The sequence below is a fragment of the Lynx rufus genome, unplaced genomic scaffold (genome assembly GCF_022079265.1).
Source record: "Lynx rufus isolate CCGP_SWC_20201006 ecotype Redwood Valley unplaced genomic scaffold, mLynRuf1.p SCAF_2, whole genome shotgun sequence".
Taxonomy (NCBI): Eukaryota; Metazoa; Chordata; class Mammalia; order Carnivora; family Felidae; genus Lynx; species Lynx rufus.
Genome location: NW_025814834.1, coordinates 103849365 through 103874128, shown reverse-complemented (window position 1 = coordinate 103874128; position 24764 = coordinate 103849365). Strand labels below are relative to the sequence as shown.

General features: G+C 52.0%; 1 protein-coding gene and 1 long non-coding RNA gene across 2 annotated transcripts; one reads left to right on the top strand and one right to left on the bottom strand.

The window, feature by feature from the left end:
• Positions 1-12409: 12409 nt before the first annotated feature.
• On the bottom strand, positions 12410-22070 carry LOC124515532 (uncharacterized). The gene is made up of 3 exons (XR_006962834.1): positions 17156-22070; positions 15954-16050; positions 12410-12440 (listed from the first exon to the last, which is right to left on the bottom strand). It is a non-coding gene; the product is annotated as an uncharacterized LOC124515532 (long non-coding RNA).
• A 90-nt stretch (positions 22071-22160) lies between these two features.
• On the top strand, positions 22161-24399 carry TMEM185B (transmembrane protein 185B). The gene has a single exon (XM_047084485.1). It carries the CDS (start codon positions 22614-22616, stop codon positions 23664-23666), a length of 1053 nt encoding a protein of 350 aa, XP_046940441.1. The 5' UTR covers positions 22161-22613; the 3' UTR covers positions 23667-24399.
• Positions 24400-24764: the final 365 nt, after the last annotated feature.

Here is a 24764-nt window from a genome sequence, read left to right as displayed (position 1 = left end):
CCGCATAGCCTAGCCTGCTCTGACAGATACAAGGCCCTCAGGTGTGCTCAGCTGGGGACACTGTGGTGAACAGCTCAGAGGACAGGTAATAAGCCAGTAGACAAACAACTCAGTAATTACAAATTGTGCCATTACAAGTTCCTTGAGACTGGGTAGCAAAAAAAGGTCTCTATTAGGAGGTGACATTTAAACTATGCCCTGAAGGATGGAAAGGAATCAATCTCGGAAAAGGTTGGCAGTTGGAGGAAGGGGAGGGGAATATCTCGGGCAGAAGAACAAGCATGAGCAAATTCCTAAGGCCGAAAGAAGCCGGGTCCTCTTTGGAACAGACCGGAGGCCCCGGTGGAGCGCCATAAGCAGGGAGAAGTGAGACCGCGCGAGGGTAGAGAGGGAGGCAGGAGCCAGATTAGGTGGCGGCTTCTAGGTTATGATAAGGAGATGGGAGTTTATTCCAAGTGTGACGGGGAGCTACTGAGGGGGTTCAAGCCAGGAGGGTGACATGTTTGATTCAGGTTTTAAAAAGACCTGTAGTGTGGAAAATGGGCTGCAAGGGACAGATGTGGGAATGGAGGTTAGGAGGCTGTCCCAGGAGTCCAAGCAAAGTGGGGTTCCACAGGAGCAGAGGCTAGAAGGCTGATCTTGTCCTCAGATAACAGGAGACGTGGGGCAATTGCAGGGGGAGGGGAACACGAGGGCTGACGACTAAACCAGGCGTTCCTCCTGCCAAATCCCAGACGAAGCAGGGGCAGGATTGAAAGTCAGGGGCCCCCAGAGGTGCTCTGACCCCAGGGAGATCGTGCTCAAAAGCCAGGCAGGAAGAGATGTGGAACAGACAGCAGACCAATTTCCTAGCATGTCAGCTAGCATCAGACACTTGTTCTCGTGAGCCTCCAGTATTATCTAAACAGATGGTGTTGCTGGACAGAGTCTGACAAGCCCTAACATCACTGTGGACCCTTGGTACTTGTTGTCTACCTGGACTGGAAAACAAAGGGTGCCACTAATCTATACATGGAAAAACAAAAACCACTCTTGCCTCCTGATGGTCATGGAAAGAATCTTACTGTAAATGGCAAAAATAGATGGAGATTATCTTTAGCACTTGGGTCATCTTCCTATTCTGTGCTTCTCTGCCCCTCTGTGCCCGTGTGTTTTCTCCCCACCTCCTGTGACCTCATCCTGTTCTCAGGACCAGGTCTCACAGTCTCCGTCACATGTAGGACTAAATGACTAATGACAGCCAGCTCAATGGATACCCACCCCTTCCTAAGCATTTGGGACATCCAGTCGATCAAAACCTGAAGTCCTAGGCCAGGTGAAGGATTCAGGGGAGGACTGGAGATCTTTAATTCAGAACTACTAGAATGGAGTGATTTATCCCTCCTCAGAAAAAGGGTCAGACTCCCGAGTCCTCGCTCAAGGTGCCAGATAAGGGTAACACACGATTAGAATCCTCTCCAAAGCCTGGGTACCATCCATCCCCAAGCCTTCCTCTCTTTGGAGCTGTTTGCTAAAAGCTACAGAAAAGCCCCTAGCATTTACTTATTCCCAAACAAATTCAAAATGTTGACTTTGTTTCTCAATCTAGGTATTGCCGCTATAAAAGATTTACTAGGGGTTTAAAAACCACTCTTTGCTATGCGTCTTACTGAGAGCCTCTCTTTCCTCATTACTATCTTTCTATGTGGTCGCTGCAGCCCCAGCCAGTCAGCAGGAGCTAACCAGCTGTTCCTGTGAATTGTTCTGCTGGAAAGGCAGAGGCCTCAGCAATTAACTAGAAGTTGAGCTTTCCTCTTCCAAAAGAAATTAATCTACTTGGGAAACGCGTTAGAAAAAAAAAAAGAGTGACTTGTTTCTAAATTATTGAATTAGCTAGATTTATCTTTCTGCCATCATAGCTTACAGAGAGTTATCTCCCAGAAAGGAAGTCAAATCTGTCTTGTCATTAAAGACTAAGTCTTCATCATTCCTGCTAATCCCCATGACATGCCAGCTCATGTTCTCCCCGGCTCCCATCTTCGTGGAGACACGCGCTCCCTGCTCCAGAACACCTGCATGGTGAACATCCACCTTAGATCGGGTGCTGACCTCCAGGCAACCAGATAAAAGCCCCTGCAGGGGGAAGGGCACACGCGAAGCCTCATTGCACAATCTGTGCGGGTGACAAGCCCAGTCCTGGCACTCAGGGCCATAAATTGCGGGAAGCAATCTACTCTCCGGGTAGTTGTGTAGACCCGGCCACAGCAGCTCCGTGGGAAGGGCCAGCTGGCCAGAGGTTGGAATTCTGCTCTCTGTCCCTCGGGACCCCCTCCTGCCTGCCCTCCCCTCCCACAGGGAGGAGGAGAGGCCCAGAGCTCAGAAGGGACATGTTTGGGCCAAGTGAGGCTATGGGGAGCCTCTCCACAGAGACCAAGGTCCACCCTCCTCTGAGGAGTTCAGGCTGGCACCATGCCAGGTCCTGTGCCCCGCACTTTATAACTTCATCATGGCATCCTTCATGAGGGAGTCTAAGAGGGAGCTGTGATTTCCTATTTACAGATAGGTCAGTGAGGTTGATAGGCAGATGAGGCCTCAAATCAACTGTGCCTGACAACAAAATCCATACTCTTTATCACAGTCTGTACCGCCTTCCCAGCAACAATTGCAAACTGTGTGACCCTGGACAAGATACCTCCCCTCTCTGCCCTCGGTTTTCTCTGTACAGTGACAGTCTCAGGTCTACACCGAGCACCCATATGGGCAGGAGCTGTGCCAGGCACCAGCTGTCTGGGACCTCTAGGGTCCGTGCTCTAACGCCTCCTGAGTGGGCACCCGGATAAGGAAGAGGCCTTTGACAGAACCAGCTCAGCTCCTAACTGTGGAAGTCCCACAGAACTCCTGTCTCCCCACAGTGTTCCTGCCCCCATTTTATCACAGCCTGAAGCCACCTCCAGGAACTTCCCTGGAGGAGTGGCTGGTATGTAAAAGCAAGGCTACAAAATATCTCCCTAGATCACTTGATGCTTAAACATAGGAGATCGGGACCTTCGGTTAACCAGAAATTGTAGCTGATGGCTATTGTCAGCCACTCACATTTAAATAGAATTCTTTTAATCCTTCCTGGTACTGAGGTATTATACATCAAAATGCCTGCTATGGTGGCCCATAGTAAGCCTCAACAAATACTTGTTATGGATGGATGGATGGATGGATGGATGAGTGGATGGATGGATGGATAGATGGATGAGTGGATGGATGGATGGATGGATGAGTGGATGGATGGATGGATGGATGGATGAGTGGATGGATGGATGGATGGTGAGTAGATGGGTGGATGGATGGATGAGTGGATGGATGGATGGATGGATGGATGAGTGGATGGATGGATGGATGGATGAGTGGATGGATGGATGGATGGTGAGTAGATGGGTGGATGGATGGATGAGTGGTGGATGGATGGATGGATGGATGGATGGTGGATGGATGGATGGATGGATGAGGGAACAGCTGGAGAAAGTTTGATTGGGAGACTCAAGGAAAAGGGCATGCTATTCATGAGTTGGGATGCCCTGGTAAGGTAGGCATGAGATGGCAGGAGACAGAATTTGGCAGCCAGAAGGCTGTCTAAGGGTCTGGAGGATATAGGCAGGAGATGGGGAAGCCACACACAGAAAACAGTAGGCAAATCTAGAACACAGACCCCAACACGTTGACAGTGTAGTCTCCCACCGTGGGCTCTGCATGGCACACAGAGCAGTGTCAGGCACACAACAGGTGTTATCACACTTGGTAATTAGGGCCCCTGCTGTCTGCCTGGTCAGCTCACACTGGGTAGTGGCTGGACAGAGTCTGCCTCGTGGGTCTCAGCAGAGCTGTGACAAGCTGGGTCTGGTACTCAGGCCTTTGGCAGGCCTTTGTCTCAGGCCTTTGTCTGAGGTCAGGAGGCCCCTGTCCTGCGACACCCAGAGAGACCATCCTCCCGCCTCTTCTCAGTTAACAAAGCCCCAAGGCTAGGGTGGCCACATCAAGTATAGATGCAATACGGGGGACATACTTACACTACAAATTACTCATTGTTGACCTGCAATTCAAATTTAACTGGACATCCTGCATTTTTACTTGCAAAACCTGACAACCTAGCCCAAGCCCAGGGATCTCTGGGTGGGCAAATCTCAGTGGCCCCACCCACTGACATGGTCAAAGCCCCCAGGTGCTGTGCTTGTCAAGAGGGGAGGAACTGAGTCCGGGACAGAGGGACTCCCCCCAAGGCATATAACATCTCCCCAGTGGGGACAGTTGAGGGGCTTGAATGAAATGGTGTGTGGCAGGCCTAAGCCACAGGGAGGGGGGGGGGGGGTTGCCCCTTCAGGTCCAGTTCTTTCCCCATTGCTTCCTGCAGCCTTCCTCCTAAGGAAGCCCCCCTCCCCTCTCCCCTCCCCCCCTCCCCCTGCAACCTGCGCCCATTCATTCTCTCAGCATATAATGACTGGGAACCTCTTAGGGACCAGGGTAACAGTGGCAGATCAGGCATGACCTCCAGCCTTACCCAACCTCACTTCATCTTCTAAGAAGCCTCCTTGATGACTCAGGCCTCGCTGATCTGTCCATATAGTTTCACAACCAATTACATGGCTCCTTCTGTTCTGCTGTCTGATGAGTGTGAGGGTGGGTCCCCAACAGAAATCCTAAGACCCCAGCAGACAGAGTGCCCAATGCTATAGTATGACACAGCTCTTGCCCAGAATGTAAGAATGATTTGAGTCCTGGCCTGTCACTTCCCAGCTGGGGGCCTTGGGCAAGACTTGTCATGCCCTTGGGGCACCTGGGTAACTCAGTTGGTTAAGCGTCTGACTTCAGCTCAGGTCATGATCTTGTGGTTTGTGGATTCGAGCCCCGCGTGGGGCTCTGTGCTGACAGAGCCTAGAGCCTGCTTTGGATTCGGGGTTTCCTTCTCTCTCTGCCCCTCCCCTGCTCACGCTGTCACTCTCTCTCTCAAAAATAAATAAATGTTAAAAAAAAAAAAGACCTATCATGCCTTTAAGCCTTAGTTTCCTTGTCTGCAAGGAGAGAGCTGTTCCATGGAGGTTGGTTGGGGGTTAAATAATACAAAGCAAAGTGCTTGGTGCCTATATTCCCTGTAGGAGCCCCTTGGTTTCCTTTACTTCATTTTGCTTTGAGTTAACTTCTTACATTATCTTTAATTATGGTAAATGCACATAATATAAAATTCACCATTTTTTAAAGGGTACAGTCCAATGGCACCAAGCACATTCATACTGTTGTGCAAACACCATCCGTCTCCAGAACTAAAGAGCATCCTGCAAAACTGAAACCCTGCTCTCATTAAACACAAGCTCCCCCTTCCCCGTTCCCCCAAACCCTGGCAGCTGCCTTCTTTGTGTCTCTATGAATTTGACTACTCTAAGTACCTCCTATAAGTGGAATCATACAGTATTTCCTTTTTGGCAACTGGCTCATTTCAGTGTCACATAACGTCCTCAAGGCTCACCCATATTGTGGCGGGTGTCAGAATTTCCTTCCTTTTGAAGGCTGAATAATACTCCATTGTGTGTGCACCACACTTTGTGTATTCACTCGGGTGGACCCTTGGGTTGCTTCCAACTTTTGGCTTTTGAGAACAATGCTGCTGTGAACGTGGGTGTGCAAATATCTCTTCAAGCGCCTGCTTTTCTTCTTTTTGTGGGATTTCTGGATCATGTGGCAGGTCTATTTTTAATTCCTTGAGGAACCACCATTCCATTTACATTCCCACCCGTGGTGCACAAGGGTTTTCAACTTCTCCACATCCTCACCAACACTTATTGTCTGTTTGCTGATAGTAGCCGCCCCCCCCAACAGGAGTGAAGTAGCCATTTTCTCCATTTGGGGACCCTGCTCTCAGCAGGCACTCATTCCATGGATGCTTGTCTTATGAACTGGATTCTGCCCTGAGCTTTCTCCACTGGTCCTTTGCCTTCCTAGGACCAAACAGGGGCTGTTTCTCTCCCTGTGGGGGACCTCAGGCCCTGTGGCTCTGGGGGATTATGCACAGCTAGAGCCACCTCCGTCTACCTCCTTGGGCAGGCTCGGGGAGTATGGAGAGGGGGCAAGCACATGATGCAGGGTTTTCTCTCACTATGGGTCATCACGGCCCCGGTGGCTTTGTCTGCTGGTGCAGCACAGCGACGTGCCCTGTCAGCTCTGATGGGGCCAAGGACAAACACAGCCCTGTGACTGATGGAGCCTGTGTCCTGCGGCTACTGATTCCTTTCCAGCTTCCAGTACTGACTTTGCTCCTGTTCCCAGTTCCCAGTAGAGAGGCCTTCCCTCCTCCCCTGGAGCCCAGCTCTCACTGCTCTAGCCAGAGACTGAGCGGGTGGTGGCCTGAAATCCCACCATGAGGGCCCCATCTCTAAGTCCCCAACACTCAACACATGGGGCCCGGAAGCCGACCTCTCACTGACTCAGCAGCACACAAAGGAGAAGCCACCCCCAAGGAGGCTGGCATGTGAAAAGGGTAGCTCTGATGGAGAGAAGGCCTGGAATGAGCTAGAACAAGACTGGGGATGGCAGCCTGCTGTTCCTCCCTTTGAAGGGGATGCTTTAACATGGCTCTGGACTCAGAGACCTGGCACGGTCCAACGCACAGCTCCATCAATACATGCTGTGTGACCTCACACAGGCTCTTTCCCTCTCTGAGTACTTCTAGGTACATGAGGACAATAACAAATGAATCACAGGGTTGCCCTGTGGCCTTTCAGAGGAATCGGGGTCCTCCTCACTGTACCAGGGGGATCATACCCACCCGACTGCCACCATTTAATGCAGAGTTCCTTCTCTGTCCAGCCTCATGACCTCAGCTGCTGAAATCCCCACACACTTAGACCATCGTTTGGAACAAAACATGAGATTCAGGGATAACAGCCTTCCTTTTTCTGACATGATCTGGCTTGTTCTTAAGGGAAAAAACAGCCCCTCTGTAGCACCGGCTCCACACCACCCTTTGTGTTTGGGCTTCTAGGGAAACAGCAGTCCGATGGTGGTTTCCTTCCAGGAGCCCCTCCCTCCAGAAATTCCCCAACAGCTGCCAAACCCACTGATAAGAAAAGTGAGCAATTTCCAGAAAGAGGCCAGCACTTTTCAGAGACGTGGAACAGAGGCAACGCCTCTCCTGTGACTACCCTGCCCCTGCTCCCTGCATACACAGTCCCGGGTCACCTGGGCCATACTCGCAACAACACAGGGCCTCCTGGAATGCACCAAGGAGACATGGGACAGATCAGCCCTGATGAGGGATGAGACGGTCATCCCCTCCACTGCTTGTCGCTTCTGCCCCTGCCCCCAAGTCCTGGGCATTAAGACTACGGGGGCCAAGGGGGCACCCGGTGGCTCAGTTGGTTAAGCATCGGACTCTTGGTATCAGCTCAGGTCATGATCTCATGGGTTGTGAGTTCAAGCCCTGCATTGGGCTCTGTGCTGACAGCTTAGAGCCTGCTTGGGATTCTCTCTCTCCCTCTCTGTCTCTGTCCCTCCCCTGTTTGCATTCTCTCTCTCTCTCTCTCTCTCTCACTAAACAAATAAACTAAAAACAAAAAAAGTGACTGGGGAGCCTGGGTGGCTCAGTCAGTTAAGCGTTCGACTTCAGCTCAGGTCGTGATCTCACAGTTGGTGAGTTCAAGCACCGCATAGGGCTCTGTGCTGACAGCTCAAACCTGGGGGCTTACTTCAGATTCTGTTTCTTCCTCTCTCTCTCTCTCTGCCCCCTCCTGCTCCCATTCTGTCTTTCTCTCTCTCAAAAATAAATAAACATTAAAAAAAATTTAATAATAATAAATAAGTAAAAAAATTTTTTTAATTAAAAAGACCATAAGGGTCCGGGGTGGGGAGGTGTATTCGACACCCGCTATATACCTGGAACTCAGAGAGACAGAGATTCTGGCATTCGGTAAGCGTCCATTTAGCCATTATTTATTGACTGCAAACCACCTGCCAAGCATCGTGCTGGGCATTAGGGCACGAGAGTGAGCGCACCAGACCCTCCAGGATGCAGGGCTGGGAGCCAGAAGGAGGGGGAGGCCGTCTTTGCCCGCCATCCCGCCCTGCCCTCCAAGCCCCACCCCCATGTCACTGCTGTGCAAAGTGTCTGTACACTGCGCTCCCTGAAGCCCCCTCAACTGCGGGAGCAGAGAAGACCACGGGAACCCCAACAGAAGAGCAAAGTCCGCCAGGGGGAACCCGCCCCGCCAAAGACAAACAAGGTGCCCCGTGCAGCTCGTGATCATAGCCAGGAGTGCAAGGAAGTGGGAGCGCACAGGGAAATGAAAGCTGGGCGCCCTAAGGAAAGACCCATCCATCTTCCTTATCCAAGGCCGAGGTCAAGACAACTCGAGAGAGAGAATCCAAATATTCCGCCTTTTATCCCAGGAAGGGCGACGACAATGTGAGGCTGCAGGTGGCAGGGAGGCCTGGACCAGGGTCTCTGACTACACCTGAGTCAGGGCCTCCCGCATGTACCCTCCCCTGGGGTCAGCAGCCTCTCTCCACCTCCCGCCCTCCCCTCCCCACCTGCCTCCTCTCCCAAACCCGCTCCACACTTCACTGTCATCAGGAAGGGCATTGTCCCTCAACACCTTCAGTGACTTCCCGGCCTCTGCCTCCTATAAAGTTCAGGTTGTCAGCTACAAAAGCCAGCCTGCCACAGCCTCCGTGGCCTCCTTGCTGCTCCCCAGACAGCACGGAGCACTCCAGGTATCCCCCACCCATTCCTACTCCTCCTCCTTCTACCCTACCACCTTCCCTTCCTCCTTCTCACCCTGCTGCTCTCCATGGTCTCTGGTCCACCTCCAAACTCAACCAAGCAGGGGGCTTCCCTTGCTACCCCACGCCTCTCTGTCTGTATCCTGGGGCCTGGCATAGAGCAGGAAAAGACTGAGGCATTTATTGAGTACCACTGTGAGCTGGTCACTGTCATGAAGGCCATCTCAAATAATGTTCACAACAAATCCGTGACATGGTATTGTCCCAATTTACAGCTAGGGAAACTGAGGCCTCAGAAGAAGAGAGGATTTCAGAGTGAAGAGTCACCACAGTAGAGTGAAGTAGGCAGCCAGCTGTGTCCAGAGCAAGGTGGAGCTTGAATTGGGCTTGAAAAAATGAAGAGAATTCTAGCAAACCCAAAGGAGAGGGGTCAGAGATGGCATTCAAGGCAGGGGGTACTGAGAGAAACAAAGGCCCGGAGGTGAGGAAGCCCAAGAAGTGACTTGGCAAAGATAAATATGACTGTTGAATGGAGGAACCGGGGATGTATGCAGAAAAATCTATCGGGAGCAGAAAGCCTGGACTGATGAGGAGAACACCTGCTGGTCCTGGAAACAGGGAAGCTTCTGAGCATGTGTTGGCCGTGTTTGTGAGAAGGGAAACCCTAGTGACAACTTCCACGTACAAACCTCTTCCTAGGAGGTTGAGGGGCCAGCGTGAGAGACCCTTGAAACTCAGCCTGCAGAGATGGCTCTGTCCTCACCTTCCATGACTCCCTTCTCCTCCTCCCAAGGGCCCTCCTCCCGTGCTGGGCTACCCTTAGCTCAACTTCCCTCAGCCCTTGCTCTGGTCGCTGGGGACTGGGGTCAGTGTTCCTTAGGGAAGTGAGTGAGTGTGTGTGTGTGTGTGTGTGTGTGTGTGTGTGTGTGTTCTGTGTACACCCATGCACACACGTGCTCATGCCCTGGCAAACCAACGGGTTTGCCTCTTTCTCTGATACCCACCTGAGATCTGCACACAGCTCTGGCTCCCAATAAGCTGGCTGGCTGCAGCAAAAGCACCCAGAGCACCACCAGGCAGCATGGGGGAGCACATGCCCCTGTTGAATCTGGAGAACGACACAGAAGTCATCAGGAAAACCAGGACCATTAATTAGCCCAGTGACTGATGCAGGACTTCTGTCTCACATGGGTGGCCAACCCCACTCAAAGGAAAACAACTCCTAATAGGCAGAAGAAGTCCCCAGATGGTTACAGTTCATGCTCACTGCCTTTTCTCCAGAATGATCACAGTGGAAATATGCTTTGTGCCCCAGCCTCCGTGGTTCCAAATCAGCCCCGGGGATCCTGGAGATCCCGTGTATCCCAGACTCTTTGTCTGTAACGAGGCCTCTGCCCCCCAAGGCTCTTCCAGGTGCTTGGCTCTGACCCTGCCTGACACCGCAGCCCTTGAGTGGACCACGTGAGGCGGCATCCTTAGAACTGCCTGTGGGCTCAACGGGGGCTGTTGCTTGGTGTGCAAGAAAAGGGGGTCTGGAGGAACTTGTGGGGACATGGCTGCCCGAAGAGACCCTCACCCTGGATACTCCCCCACTGCACTCAGGAGGGAGGACGTGGCTCAGCGGGGCAAGAAGCCTCACGGGGGGTCCTGTCCTACTTGGCGGCAGCCCTCCCGGAACTACAGCTACAGCACACAACCTGGCTCTTCTGTCTTAAGTGATTGAAGACCTGGCCAAACCACCGGTCAGACAGATTTCCCCCCAAGCCCCACATTAATTGGTTTTTGGATTCCACAACCCACACTGCCGAGCCGGAGCTCCTGGGTGTCCCACAAGGGCTTAGATGTGGAGGCCATGACCCTGAAGCCTAAAGCCAGCAGACACCTGGGCTGTGCCCACCTGTGGAGCAAGCCTGGAAAAGCAGCTCTGGGGGCTGTGCCCAAGGTGCCTGGGCTGGCGGGCTTCCAAGCTCAGGGAGGCCCTGCGGGACAGGCGCTGGGCCAGCCACCCTGGTAGCCACTAATGAGCGGATGTGTTCTGGGTTGTCTCCCCTGGTGGGGTGACACCTGGGCTGAGAGAGCCTGAAGCTGCCTGCCTTGCCCTCCTCCTGGGATGACCCAGCTCGGCCTGGGCTCAGCAGCAACCTGTCCTTTCAGCCCCAGCCTGGCAGAACCAGGCAAAGGCGGGCAAAGCTGTCTGCTGCCCTTCCTTCTCCCTCCCTCCCTCCCTCTCTCTCTCTAATATTCCTTGGGAGAAAGGAGGTGTCTGGGATTTTAGTTATTCCTACACCATGCTTGGAACATAGTATGTGCTCAATAAAAACTACTCTCTCCTCCGTCGGCGATGAGAGGCCACGTACTGAGGGTTCAGAGCTGGACTCTGGAGTCAGACCACCTGTGCACTCTGGCTCTGCCGCTTTCTAGCTATCTGAGCTTGAGCAAATCACTACCCATTGCAAGCATGAGGGGTTTCGTGTGCACAAAGATGTGCAGACAGCCTGCAACAGAGCCTGGCCCATAGTGTGTGCATATAAGCGTTTGATATTGTTTATCTTACGAGAAGAATCCAGATGTGTCCAAATGAGGGACTGAAATAAAATAAAAGCTCGAATCCAGTCTTAGTGGGGTAAGGACATGGGCCCCTTGGGTCCCTACCCTGACCAATGCTTCTGCTCTCTCATATGGCTTCTAGAGATGGGGTCCAGGCCACAGACAAGCCATGTGTTAGCCCCACTACCGCTCCCCCTTGTGGACCGTGCAGGGAGTGCCTATCTCACGCAATGGGGGCTGGTTTTCAGCACAGACCACGTTTCAAGTAAATTTTCCCACCAAAGAGACAATAAAATCATCTCCCCTTCACCAAAGCTACACACAAAACGCTGATTTTGACGGATGTTAGAATACAGCTTCCGGAAGAGCTCCTTCGAATCCAACAGAAAAGGGATCAGGTTGGTGAGGAAGCACTGCAGCTGACAGCCAGCATTTCCCAGAATGCTGTCAAAGGGAATCAGTGGGTAAAGACTGAAGATAGCAAGACTACTACAAAAATAACCACCTTTCTAAACAGGAGAGTGGCTGATCGTCACGGAAGGCTTCCGGCTCACCAGTACTGATCTGGCACAGGCCAGCCTGCAGCCAGCCGACCCCACAGCAGCCCTCCAGGGTGGGCTCCATCAACACCCCCTTTTACAGGAAAAGATGGGTGCAATGACTGAGCTGTTTGTCCAAGATCTTATATCAGGGAAGCCATAAAGGTGGGATCCAGGGCTGCCTTGCACAAAACCCAGGCTTTAGATCACAACCTTGTGCAGCACACAGAGGCGGGAATCTATACCCAAGGGCGCTGGGCGGGCGGACAGAATGCAGGACAGGAAAACCCGGACCACGCAACAGTGTACCAAGGAAGAAGAAAGTATACGCTGGAAGAAGAAAAGCCTAAGGCTATGCCCTTTGCCAGTTCTGCTGGGGCATTTGCTTCCAGGGGAAGGAAATGAAGCCTGAGGCCACCACTTACCATGTGTGCTTAGAAGTTAGACTTGAGGGGCCCCTGGGTGGCTCAATGAGTTGGGCATCCAACTCTTGATTTCTGCTGTCATCATGATCTCATGATCAGGAGATCAAGCCCCATGTTGGGCTCCATGCTGAGCGTGGAGCCTGCTGGGGATTCTCTCTCTCCTCCCCCTGTCTCTCTCTCCCACTCTCTCTCTCTAAAATAAAAAAAAAAATTAAAAAGAAATTAAAAAGAAAAAAGATGCCAGACTTGAGGTATGTCTACAGGGAACCAGACCCACCCCGGATCTAATGCCCTTGTTCTCTCCCCAATATCCCCTTCAGTCCCCATGTTCAGGTGGGAGATGAAGGAAAGAAACAAACTGATGACTGGCCTGAGTCTCCTCCCTGTAATATGGGCAACCTGTCCACCCGTATACCTTGCCACATAAACAGTAGCTCTTTTATCATACCCTTATCGACATTATTCTATTTATCAGTGAAAATCATTCTCTCGCCTCCTCCTTTGGAAGGCCCTTTTTGCCGGAAAAGGAAAATTGGACCCTCTATTTACTTCTAAATGTGTTCTCGGTTTTTTATCAATTAAAAAAAATCCTAGATGTTCTTTGTATCTCTGCTCCCCACACACCCCACCCCACCCCCCATATAATTTATGACAATCCCTTTTGGCTTTTGCTGATACATCTGCTGCTGTGGTACTAATAGTCCGAAACCTTTTTTACCTAGTTTTTTTAATCACTCACTTAGAAACTGTAAAGTAAAACCTTTTTCTTCAAGCCCCCCTCAACCCCAGCTCCATAAAAGCACTCAGAGTCCAACAAATTACCTGCCTTCATGGGGGAAATCTGTTAATGCTGGATTTGCAGTAAGAATTCACTACGTGAACAGTAACTCACCACCTCAAAGCCTCCCTAGATAAAGCCGGGAAGTTTATAGCCGTTTCGGGCAATTTGGAAAGAACCTCAGTGATGGTAAATAATTTTTATGTTCTTGCAGGAGGACAATCTAAGACCAGCAGGAACTGTGCAGAATTTCATTTTCTTTCTTGGGTAGGGAGCTGCCGCTCCATCAGAAGAAAAGGTTGCTGGTCTAGCTTTTCCTCTGTAATGTATCTCCAGCCTCAGAGATGTATTTCCCCTTTATATGCAGCTGATATGTGGCAAGAAAGCATCCCAGGCCTCAGAGGTTAGCTGTTTCCTCCCCTTGCAGATGATGTTCAGAGCAAGGCACCGGACAGTGCTCAAGATTTATTTTTGTTCAATGTTTATTTAGTTTAGAGAGAGGGAGGGATGGGGCGGGGGGGGGGGGGTTGGGGACAGGCAGAGAGAGAGGGAGACAGAGGATCCAAAGCGGGTTCTCTGTTAACAGCAGCGAGCTCGATGCGGGGCTCAAACTCATGAACCCTGAGATCATGACCTGAGTCAAAGTTGGATGCTCATCCAACTAGGCCACCCAGGCGCCCCTCAAGATTTATTTCCACACTCAGTGGTCCTGAATCGTGGTTTTGTGGAGTGAGCAGCACCAGAGGAACTGCCCTATCTCTGAGGACAGCAGATGAGCTTGGGGCCAGACAGAAGACCACCACGGCGGCACAGGGCATTTGACGCGAATAGAAACCCAGACTCTAACGGCTGAAAAGGCTTTTCAGGGGGCACCTGGCTGATAGTTCTGAGACCTAGCTGCACCCTGGAATTATCTGGGGAGCTTTTAAACAATTTGGTTCCGGGGCCCACCCTCAAGGACTCTGATTTGGTGGGTCTGGGTGGAGGCCTGGGGACCTGCCTGCATTTCCCCAGCACTGCTGCATTTGGAGACCCCTGACCCACCAGCCCCCTTAATCTATAAAGCAGAACTGGGCCCAGGGTGAAGTGACTCAGGTGCCAGTCACCTGGGTTGTTTATTTGAATTCTATAAGTTCGCCTTTATTTTTTATTTATTTTTTTAAGTTTTATCTATTTAAGTAATCTCCACACCCAACGTCAGGCTTGAACTCATGACCCTGAGATCAAGAGTCGCAGGCTTCTCTGACTGAGCCAGCCAGGCACCCCAGTTCCCCTTTAGTTATACCCTGCCTGACTCTAAGATCTGAGGGTGGCCCCATGCTCTGTCAAGCATCCTTCTCTCTGGCAGCAACATGAGGGTGGGGAGGCTGGGGGGAGACGGCAGGGGACAGTGCTCACAGGCCGATCATTTACAAAACGTACCAGGCCCCGTATCTCTACCATCTCACCTCCGTCCTGTGAAGCAGGCATTATTATCCCCACTTTGCACATGAGAAAACCTAGTCTCAGGGAGGCTGAGTCATTGGGCCTCACACACAGCTGGTTAAAAGACAGAGCTGGGGTTCGAATCCAGATGGTCTTTCTCTGGCTTACGCTGAAACATAGTGTGGGCCGCCTCCGTGTTGGTCCAGTTTAGAGTTCTGTTACAGCCAATAGTACAGCCTTCTCCCCAGATCACCTAGCTGACCCCCAACCTTTACCCTACAGCTTATATCCACTGCTTCTTCTAGTTTCTGGCTAACTCTCAATCGCTTTCAGCCCAGTGACCTCTGGTTCCCTCTGGCTCTTTCAGGGTTGTTCAGTGTTCCATGTTTGTGCCCTTTGTATAGAAGAGTAATCGGTCCTTGGGGACAGGGGTCGCAGGGCCTAGCACATGCCAGGACCTAGCAGTCGCCGAGAGAGGAGCAGGTGGTTGGTGTATGGGTGGGCCCAGGCTCTCTGAGTGACATCTTTCCATGAAGGTGTCTGCCCCACCCACAAATCGATGACTTCTCCTGTGGCAGCAATGGTCTGGGAGAGTGAGGAACAGAAGGAAGCTGGTGCGGAGCCCAACAAGTGGTAAGATGAGGCCAGAGAGATAAGCTGAGGCCGGTCAACCAGAGCCTTGAAGGGTGTGGTAAAGCATGTGGATTTTTCCCGAGAAACAAGAAGCCACTGAAGGTTTCACACAGGGAGCACCACACTCCCGTGGTGTCTTGTGTCCCCATGTTGTGCTATCTGTCTCCTGTACTGCTAGACCGACCGCCCCTGCAAGGCGAGAGCCCCACACTGTTCACAGGGTAACTCCAGGGCCTGGCCCTGAATGACGTACAGAAGCATGTATTTGCTACTCTGCACCAGTCAATGAAAGAATGAAAGGCAATCCACAGTGAAATTAGGATTGAAATTTCACAAATGTCCATTCCTGTCCCAGTAAACGCATCTTTCATCCACAGCACAATATCTCCGAATTTACAACAAAACCAGGTGAGAGCAGGACTGAGGATTGCCTTTGTAAAACAAAAATATTTTCTGAGTACATTAATAGCGCAAACGAGACTGGAGAAGAAAGCCTAAATCACACGTGCACACTGCTTAAAATATTTAAGTGGCACTAATTTAAATGCAAACAATTGATACATGAATTACCCACCATTTGTTCAACAATATTCCATAATTCAGGAAGTTTCCCATCCCTAGCCACACACACACACACACACACACACACACACACACACACACACACACGAAGTTAGTTTGAATTAATAATAATCATCCCAGTGCTCAGCTTATCGATTCATAACATTTGGAGGTTACTGTGATCGACCCCAAAGAGACCACTGACCCCACATGGGCACATTCACACGTCAAAACCAGCCCTGGTCTTTAGTTGGCTTTTAATTCTATGCAGTCTATACCCAAGTAAGCTTCTAATTTCAGCCTCTTTACCTCGTTAACATTAGTTCACTCTTTACCCTTACTGGACCAGCCACGATCAGAAGAAATGGATTCACACCCCTAACTTGTGACAGCAATGACCCCGTTTCTGCAAAGACAATACAGACAAAAGGAAAAAAAATCAGCCTCCAAATACACTCGGCTTTATGTGTGAGAATATACATTCCTTCCACTTGGCTATTTGACTTCCAGGAATTATCCTAAAGAAATCATCTGAATGAGAAAGCAGCCGTTTGTAGTAGGAAAGCTCACAGAGCTCCTGATCTCGGAAAAGAACAGAAATAATCCCAATCCACAATAAGGAACAGCAAAGGGACGGGCGAGTGAGCTACACTGTGATGTAACATTGCAGAGCCATTAAAAAGACGCTCACAACGTGTTTATGGTGGTCTGAGAAATGTTTCTACTGATGGTATTTCATCACACTTAAGACACTACTGATTATAAGAAATGCCACTATTTCATGTATCAGGAAGGAAGAAAAAATACCCAGGATGGGTTACCTAACAAGAGGCATCTAAGTAAAGCTAGGACCCCGAAAGGCTATTCCCTAAATGTAAGGGTGATGAAAAACAGCACTGTTGGGCAGAAGGTATGTCCCAGCCTTGCCCTGGGTGCAGGGAGGGAATAAAATCACCATTGAGGATACAAAGAAGCCTGTACTCACATAGGTCAGAGTCGGAATTTGCACTATAGACATGGTTTGAAAACACCTCAAGCAAACGCTGAAACTAAATTTACGTTTAATGTAAAGTCTTCTCAAGCTGGCAGTGTCCCCACTGTCAGAAGCAATAACAACCCACTTTGGAAGAGGGGAATTGCAACAGGCTGACAGTGCCAGTAAAACATCGGTTGTGCGGGGCAAGATCCGGAGATGCTAGCATGTGAAAATAAGCCCGTCTTAGGATTCGTGTTAAGCAAAACGCAGAATGAAATGCACGTGGGCATCGATTGGTCTTTGGAGAGATGGCCAACTGGAAGGAAATAGACTAAAATGTTAACAGGGATTTTTCTGTAGCTTGTAACACTGGAGCTTTTTCTTTAAATGACTCACATTTCCCAGATTTTCCTAAAGTAACCATGTGTTTAGTGACCACAGAGGCAACAGAGAAGAAATAAGTCAGGGTGATATAAGCAGGGAGGGGCAACTTTAGGTAGGGTGATCAGGGAGGACACTGTGGAGGAGATGATACCTGCACTGAGATGGGCCAGCGCGGGGGAAGCTGTAGAAACTGCTCACTGCTGCATCCCACTGGGTCACAGGGCAGGCACCTGAAACATTTTGTGAAATGAATACAGGAATTAAGGAATAGCTGCTAAGTCTCGAGGGGTCCTCACCAGAGTGTGGCTCTTCAGTGGGGCCTTCCTCATCAGACCGGGCTGATGAACAGGGCCGGGATACAGGGCTTAGCAGAGAATTATGGTCACGGTGTTGGGCCTCAGTTTCGCCCACCAGGGAAATGAGGTTAGTGCCCCTGCTGCCACAGCCCCTCGAAGTTAGCTTCAGATGACACAGTGCTTTGAAATATCGAGTGCAGTGCAAGCATGAGGGGCTGGCATGCGCCGGGAGGTCCTCGTGAGAGCCCAGAGACAGCTCCTTGCAAGCCCGACACCCGGTGGCCTTAGATAAGCTGCTTTGTCTCACAGGGCTGGCCTCGCTCTGCACTCAGCAAGGGGAAAAGATGCCACATCAGCCCCGACCTTCCCGCCTGCCTGTGCTTTTCCCAGATACATTTACTAAATGCAGGCCTGTGCTGGCCGCTGCAGATCCCGAGATGAAAGACGAGGCCCTGCCCTTGGGAGAGTCACGGTGCACCTGGGGCAGCCAGATGAGCAGAGGGTCACGATCCCCTGGTGTGTGACTGACCGCACAGCGGGGAAAACAGGCCAAAGCAGGGTCACTCCACCTGCTGCCAAGGCAAAAACAATGGCCAGCAGTGGGGTGGGGGGGGATTGAGCCTGTTCTGGGTTTTTGTACAGTGTTTCATTTTCTCCGCAGGACTTTGCCAGGTTATCACCATTGCAAAGATGGGGGCCAGAGGCTCCATTCGTGGTCAAGGTCGCAGAGCTTGGAGGCAGCAGCAGAACTCCTGCCTTGGCCTGAGGGATTCTGGAGTCTGTGTCCCTGGCACATAGCACCCTGAGGAGGTGGGGGGGGGGGAGGGAAGGGTGGCTGGCAGTGGGAAAGGCAGAGGGAGGGGGGCAGAGGTGAAAGCCTGTTGCATTTAGGGACTGAGGGCCAAGGGGGGATGGTGGGCGCTGAGGTGGACACAAACTGGCCAGATGTGCCAGGGCTTTCCTGTGAAAAAGCTGATGTGAGCAAATCCACAAAGAGGTCTGAAAGCGAAATGTCCCCAGGCTGTCATTCCCCTGCCCTAAGCTACCCACTCAGAGGACATTCAGCAAAGGGCCAGGGGACCACGGCCCAATCCTGACTCCTGCGTGGGCGCCAGCTGCTCAGGGGAACTGGCCCAGTCTGACAGGGAGCACGCCCAGGTGTCTCCAAGGGCAACCTGGGAACCCAGCACTGTCATCCTGGTCCGTGAGAGGAGGGCACTTGGCTAAGTGCTCCCTGTGGAAACCCCGGCTCTCCCAGAGCAGTGGCCCTCGTGGAGCTCCGAGGAGGAAGAGCCACACTGGGCCTGATTGCTGGGACTGAGCAGAACTAAAGATGCCCCCCGCTGGCTCTGTCAATAGAACATGTGACTCTTGATCTCAGGGTCATGAGTTCAAGCCCTACATTGGGCATGGAGCCTATTTTTTTTTAAATTACAAAAAAAATAAAGATGCCCCAGTATTCCCATGGGTTCTCTGCTCATTCAAATGCTAATCAAGGTGCTGTTGTGAAGGGACTTTGCAGATGGAATGAAGTTTACCAATAGGTTGACCTTAAAATAGAGAGATTATCCTGGATTATCTGGCTGGGTCCAATGTAATCACATGAGCCCTTAAAAACAGAAAAGGGCGGCAGAAGAGAAATGCAGCAGAAGTGTCAGCCTGGGACTGGAAAGCTCGAGAACTCCATCCGCCATCGGTGGCTCTGAGGGCAGGGAGGAGGGGAGGGCACAAGCCAGGAAGTGAAGGTGGCTGAGAATGACCCCGGCTGGCAGCTAGCAAGGACATGGGATGCTCAGTCCCACAACTCCAAGGGAACAAATTCTGCCAACAAGCTTAACGAACTTGGAAACAGATTGACTGTCAGAGCCTCCGGAAGGGAAGCAGCCCTGCCGACACCCCTGAGACCCCAACAGAGATCGGCTGAGCCACCCGAGCCGCCCTGTGCCCAGACCCCTTACAGAAACCGTGAGGCAGTAAGTGGCCATTGTTTTAAGCCGCTAAGTTTGGGGCAATTTGTTGCGGCAGCCTTGGAAACTAATGACTCCTACGTGAGCTGAGGACAGACCACCCAGGCCCAGCAGTGGACGGCACAGGGCCTGGGGTGCTGGCAGTGAGATGCTGGCTCCACACTGCTCAGAGGAGACGGGGGAAGGGAACCACTGGGTCTGGGCAGGAGTGTTCCAGCCAAAGTGTTCACTCACACACTCGACCAGCACTTCTCAAGCACGTGCTAGGACACAAGCACTGGCAGGGTGTCTGCAGCTCAAATCTCACGAGGAGAGCCAGGGCCAGACTCAAGCCAGTGAAATGAGTCCTGTGAGAGGAACAAATTCCCTGAGGCCATGGGAGGTCAGAGAAGGGTCACCGGTCCCCTAGAGATCGGGGTTTCCCAAGGCCTGAAGCCATCCTGGATCTTGGTGGTCCAGGAGGGAAAGAGGTCAGGTAAGGGCCACTCTGAGAACAGCAAGGCCACAGAATGAAGAGATCATGCGTGGCACATTCTGGAAGGGCAGCAGATTTCGCAGACCACAGGAAAGGGGATGGCCAGCAGGTGGGTCAGGGCAAGCTCAGGAAGGCCTGTAGGTGAAAAAGGGAAGTTGGACTGAGAAGGCTAAGCAGGGGAGAGGCTGTGGGGTGGGGACACATCTCAGGACCCCACTCACCCTGACTCGGGATAGGCAGGCCTGAGCTGGTGGACTAAAGCACCCACATGCCCTCTGTATGTGTACCAGCCTCCCAGGTGGCTAAGTCATCAGCACCTGACACATTAAGACCACAGCAAGGCCCTAAGAGACTGACCACTTCGGGGAAAACAACAAAGGAGGGGTGTTTGGGCACAGATCTGGGAGTCCCGGCCTGTGGGCCCTGGAGAGCCAGCTGAGGGGATGGCAGACAGCAGCCCTCCACCCGCGGCTTTGGCACAAAGCTGGAAGCAGGCTCTGGCATCCATCGGGGCAGCAGGGGCACATCGCACCGTGTGACAGGCCACCTCGAAACTCCCTTCCCAGATGGGAACCAGGCGCTTGTCTTACATGAGCTCCAGACGTGGGAAAACCCATCCAAACTCCTGTCTTCACCACAAAGCTGGCAGCAGAGTCCCTGAGGTCCTCTGGCTCCAGGGAGGAGGCTGCGGAGGACTTCTGACGGCTCTGACAGGGACCAGAGGACAGGGCCCTGCCACACCTTGCTCCGGACTGCTGGCAAGCCCTCCCCTCCTCAGGCTCTCCATTCTCCAGTGTGGTAATATTCATAGCTCACGTGTCTTTAAATGCAAAGTGCTTTCCATGCATTGATTCATCTGATCCTCAGAACAACCCTTCATGTTTTTATTAGCCAATTTCATAGTTGGAAGGTGTTTTGAATTCTAAATTTTTAACCAACAAATCCCTTCTTGAAGGGAAACAGCAAAAGAAAAACCAACATGAAAAACAGATTAGAGCCAACTGTGGACTGGAGAAAGGCTAGAGCCCCACTTAAGGAACATCCCCCCCCCCCCACCGCCCCAATGACTCCTGAGGGATTCTTTAGAAATAAGGGGTCCTGAAGACACATGTAGAAGGCCTAGCAGGGCTTACTTGGTCGGGAGTCCCTCCCCCAGGACCACCTAATGGCCCCCAGCTGAGGGGGGAGCTGGTGAAGTTGAGATCTTTGAGGCCCAGGATTGTCCACATCACACCACACTTGAGCATCCTGTTAATGCTGACCTGGAAAAACCAGCTCCTGGATCTGGACCATGGCCCCTACCTCTCTCAGGAAGCCCTTCCTTGTTACGCCAGGGAGAGGCCTTGCCACCAGACAATTCCTCTGATGACCTTTCCCTCGGAGCCCACTACTGGAGTCAGCATTCCATTCCTGCCGCAGGGGACGCACTGCATGGGACGGGTGGTGGGCTGCAAGGCAGAAAGGATAAGCAACCCGGGGATGAGTGGAGAAGAGAGGGAGGAGTGCTCTAGGGCCTGCCCGGCTGGCAAGAGAGGGGAGTGCTCCAAATCACAGGGCCGCTGCAACCCGGCTGGCCCTTGGAAACCACTCAACAGCCCAAGGAACTGAGGCTGAGACAGACCGGGGTGAATTGCTCAGGTCTCTCACTTGGGGGAAGGGGGGCGTGCAGACCCTAGACTAGAACTCAAATTTCTTGATCTCTGGTCCAGTGCCCTTTTCACAACATGGCTCTGTGAGAATCAGAGTTAGGCAGGCCCAAAGAAGTAAAACTGAGGATTCGGGACTTAAAAGTGGAGAGCGCTGAATCTGAGTTCCATTCTGCTCCGAACCTGCCAGGTGACCTGGGGCGGGAAGCACTTTCTCCTGGGGACTTTGCCTGGGGGCCGTTGGTGGGTCTAACACCCTCCCCAGCATTGGCCCTCCACCTCCGATGAGAAAGGGGAGGTATGAGATCACCACCGCCCCCTAGGCACTGTGCCTCAGCCATTTCACAGGCAGCCTCAGAACTGTCATTGCCCCACCAGGCAGACGGTCCTGGAAGTCATCTATTCCAGGCAAAACCCCACACTCCACCCCACGCGGGGCTCCCTCCTGGGCACAGGGACCAGCCCACCGCCGGCCTCACTGTACGTACACACACACGCGCGCGCGCGCGTTTCCACACATACACGCCCCCCTGTGCATTCACGGTTTCCGGCACCACCTCGCTCACAAATTCCCACACCCTCCAGGTCACCCGCCTTCGCTCGTGCCCACAACGTGGCCCCTCACCGCCGCCAGGGGCAGACCTTGCCGTGGTGCCCCAGTCCCGGGGCGGGTTGCCAGCGAGGGGAGGACACCAGGCGAGCCCCGCCCACGGCCCCGCCCCCGCCTGGGCCCTGCCCCCGAGCGGGCCGGGAGGATGTGAGCTCACTCCCACCTCCCCCCTGCGCCGCCAGGAAGCGTCCGCCCGAAGTCTGACAACGGGCTGGCCGAGGAGTCACCGGCGCGTCAGGTTCCGTCTCTCCTGGCGCCATACGCGGTAGCTTTTTTCCGGATGGGTACGGAGTAAAGGCGGGCGACGGGGCGGAGGCAGCGCCCCACTCCTAGACGCCGCGCCGCCCGCGGCCGAGGGTCGCCGATAGAGCGTGGGCGCGCAGGCGCACGCTCGGCCCCGTCGCGCTTCCGGCCGGGCCACGTGACCGCGCGTGCACGTGTTCCGGCCACTCGGCGCTGGGGTCCGAACCTCCTCCCGGTGCGTCTCCCGGCGGCTGCCAGCCTAGAGCCGCCACAGGCCCGGAGGGGAGGCGGCGGGCCCGGGAAGCGGCGGAGACGCGGCGCCCGCCCAGCCGGGCTGAGCAGCAGGCCCGGTGGGCTGGCGGCGGCTTCGCCATGAACCCTAGGGGCCTGTTCCAGGACTTCAACCCGAGTAAGTTCCTTATCTACGCCTGCCTGCTGCTCTTCTCCGTGCTGCTGCCTCTCCGCCTGGACGGCGTCATCCAGTGGAGCTACTGGGCGGTCTTCGCCCCCATATGGCTGTGGAAGCTCCTGGTCATCGCCGGCGCCTCAGTGGGCGCAGGCGTTTGGGCCCGCAACCCTCGATACCGCACGGAGGGGGAGGCCTGCGTGGAGTTCAAAGCCATGTTGATCGCCGTGGCTATCCACCTGCTGCTGCTCATGTTCGAAGTCCTGGTCTGCGACAGGGTGGAGAGGGGGACCCACTTCTGGCTGCTGGTCTTCATGCCACTTTTTTTCGTATCCCCAGTGTCCGTGGCCGCCTGCGTCTGGGGCTTCCGACACGATAGGTCCCTAGAGCTGGAGATCTTGTGCTCTGTCAACATCCTGCAGTTCATCTTCATCGCCCTAAGGCTGGACAGGATTATCCACTGGCCGTGGCTGGTGGTGTTCGTGCCCCTGTGGATTCTCATGTCGTTCCTCTGCCTAGTCGTCCTCTATTACATCGTCTGGTCCCTCCTGTTCCTTCGATCCTTGGATGTCGTTGCGGAACAGCGAAGGACACATGTGACCATGGCCATCAGCTGGATAACGATTGTCGTGCCCCTGCTCACTTTTGAGGTTCTGCTCGTTCACAGATTGGACGGCCACAATACATTCTCTTACATCTCCATATTTGTCCCCCTTTGGCTTTCATTAATAACTTTAATGGCCACGACGTTTAGGCGGAAGGGAGGCAACCATTGGTGGTTTGGGATTCGCAGAGATTTCTGTCAGTTTCTGCTTGAAATTTTCCCATTTCTAAGAGAATATGGGAACATTTCCTATGATCTACATCATGAAGATAGTGAAGAAGCTGAAGAAACATCAGTCCCAGATGCTCCTAAAATTGCTCCGATGTTTGGAAAGAAGGCCAGGGTAGTTATAACCCAGAGTCCTGGAAAGTATGTTCCCCCACCTCCCAAGTTAAATATTGACATGCCAGATTAAACTCCTCTTCCAGAGAGCACCCATATGTGGAACAGAAATCATAAACACACACACAATCCACCTTATTTTTGCCTCTTTGTTCATCCATCCCAATCTTGGAACTGAAAATAGGCTCCAAACACCATATCATCTCATGCCTTGAGATTAATGCCTGTCAGTTACTCATCAGTGTGCACCATAGATAGAGGAGGTGATTTTAATATACGGCTGTGTGTGTGTGTGTGTGTGTGTGTGTGTGTGTGTGGTGTGCACATGTGCGAGAGAATTTGCTTTCCAGGCTGATGCTTGAAAAGCTAGCTTGGAAGCAGGCAGTTGAATAGTAGGTCTTCAAGTGAAATAACTATACAGCTGGGTTGTTTTTTTGTTTGTTTTGGGGTTTTTTTTATGGTACTATGCCTATCAGACGTATTGTTTGAAAGTATTTTTATACACTGCTAGTCTAAAGTTGTATTTCAGATTGTACCTGTTGTGACATAATCAATAGCAAATGTAAAGAATTCTTTTTCCTGCCACTTGTTTATAAGCCTTCAAGTTGTTATTTTTAGTGTTCCTACTGTTAAAATAGTTTTCCTTTGGGTTTTGCTGATGCTGGTCTTCAACATCATAAAAGGTGAATTTTTCTAATGCAGTGAATTCACGCATATATGAAATTTATATGAATGTTTTAGCAACGTGATATGTTGAATTCTAGTTCTGTGTATTATGACGTATTAAAGTATTTTTTTTAAGTTTATATGTGAAGATACACGTCTATTGCAGATGTGCTTAAAGATTGCTTAAAATGTTAATATGTACCCAGTGTAGGAGCTCCTCAAAGTACTAGGCATGGGATTAAAATCCCATAGGTCTTAATTTTCAGGTATTAGATGACTCAGTCTATAGAGTTTTAAGGTCTCTTTTAGTAGAGGGAGGAGCCACCGTCTTTGGGAACAGGTGTTCCAGTGTGATACTAGGCCATGAAGTAAACCTGAAATTTTCCCAAATGGGTAGTAACATCTCTTTAGGAACAACCAAACTAAGCAACAAGTGATTTGTTCATTGCCAAGAGTCCTAGAATATTATTTGGCTACGATAAAAAGTGTTACTTATCATCAGGAT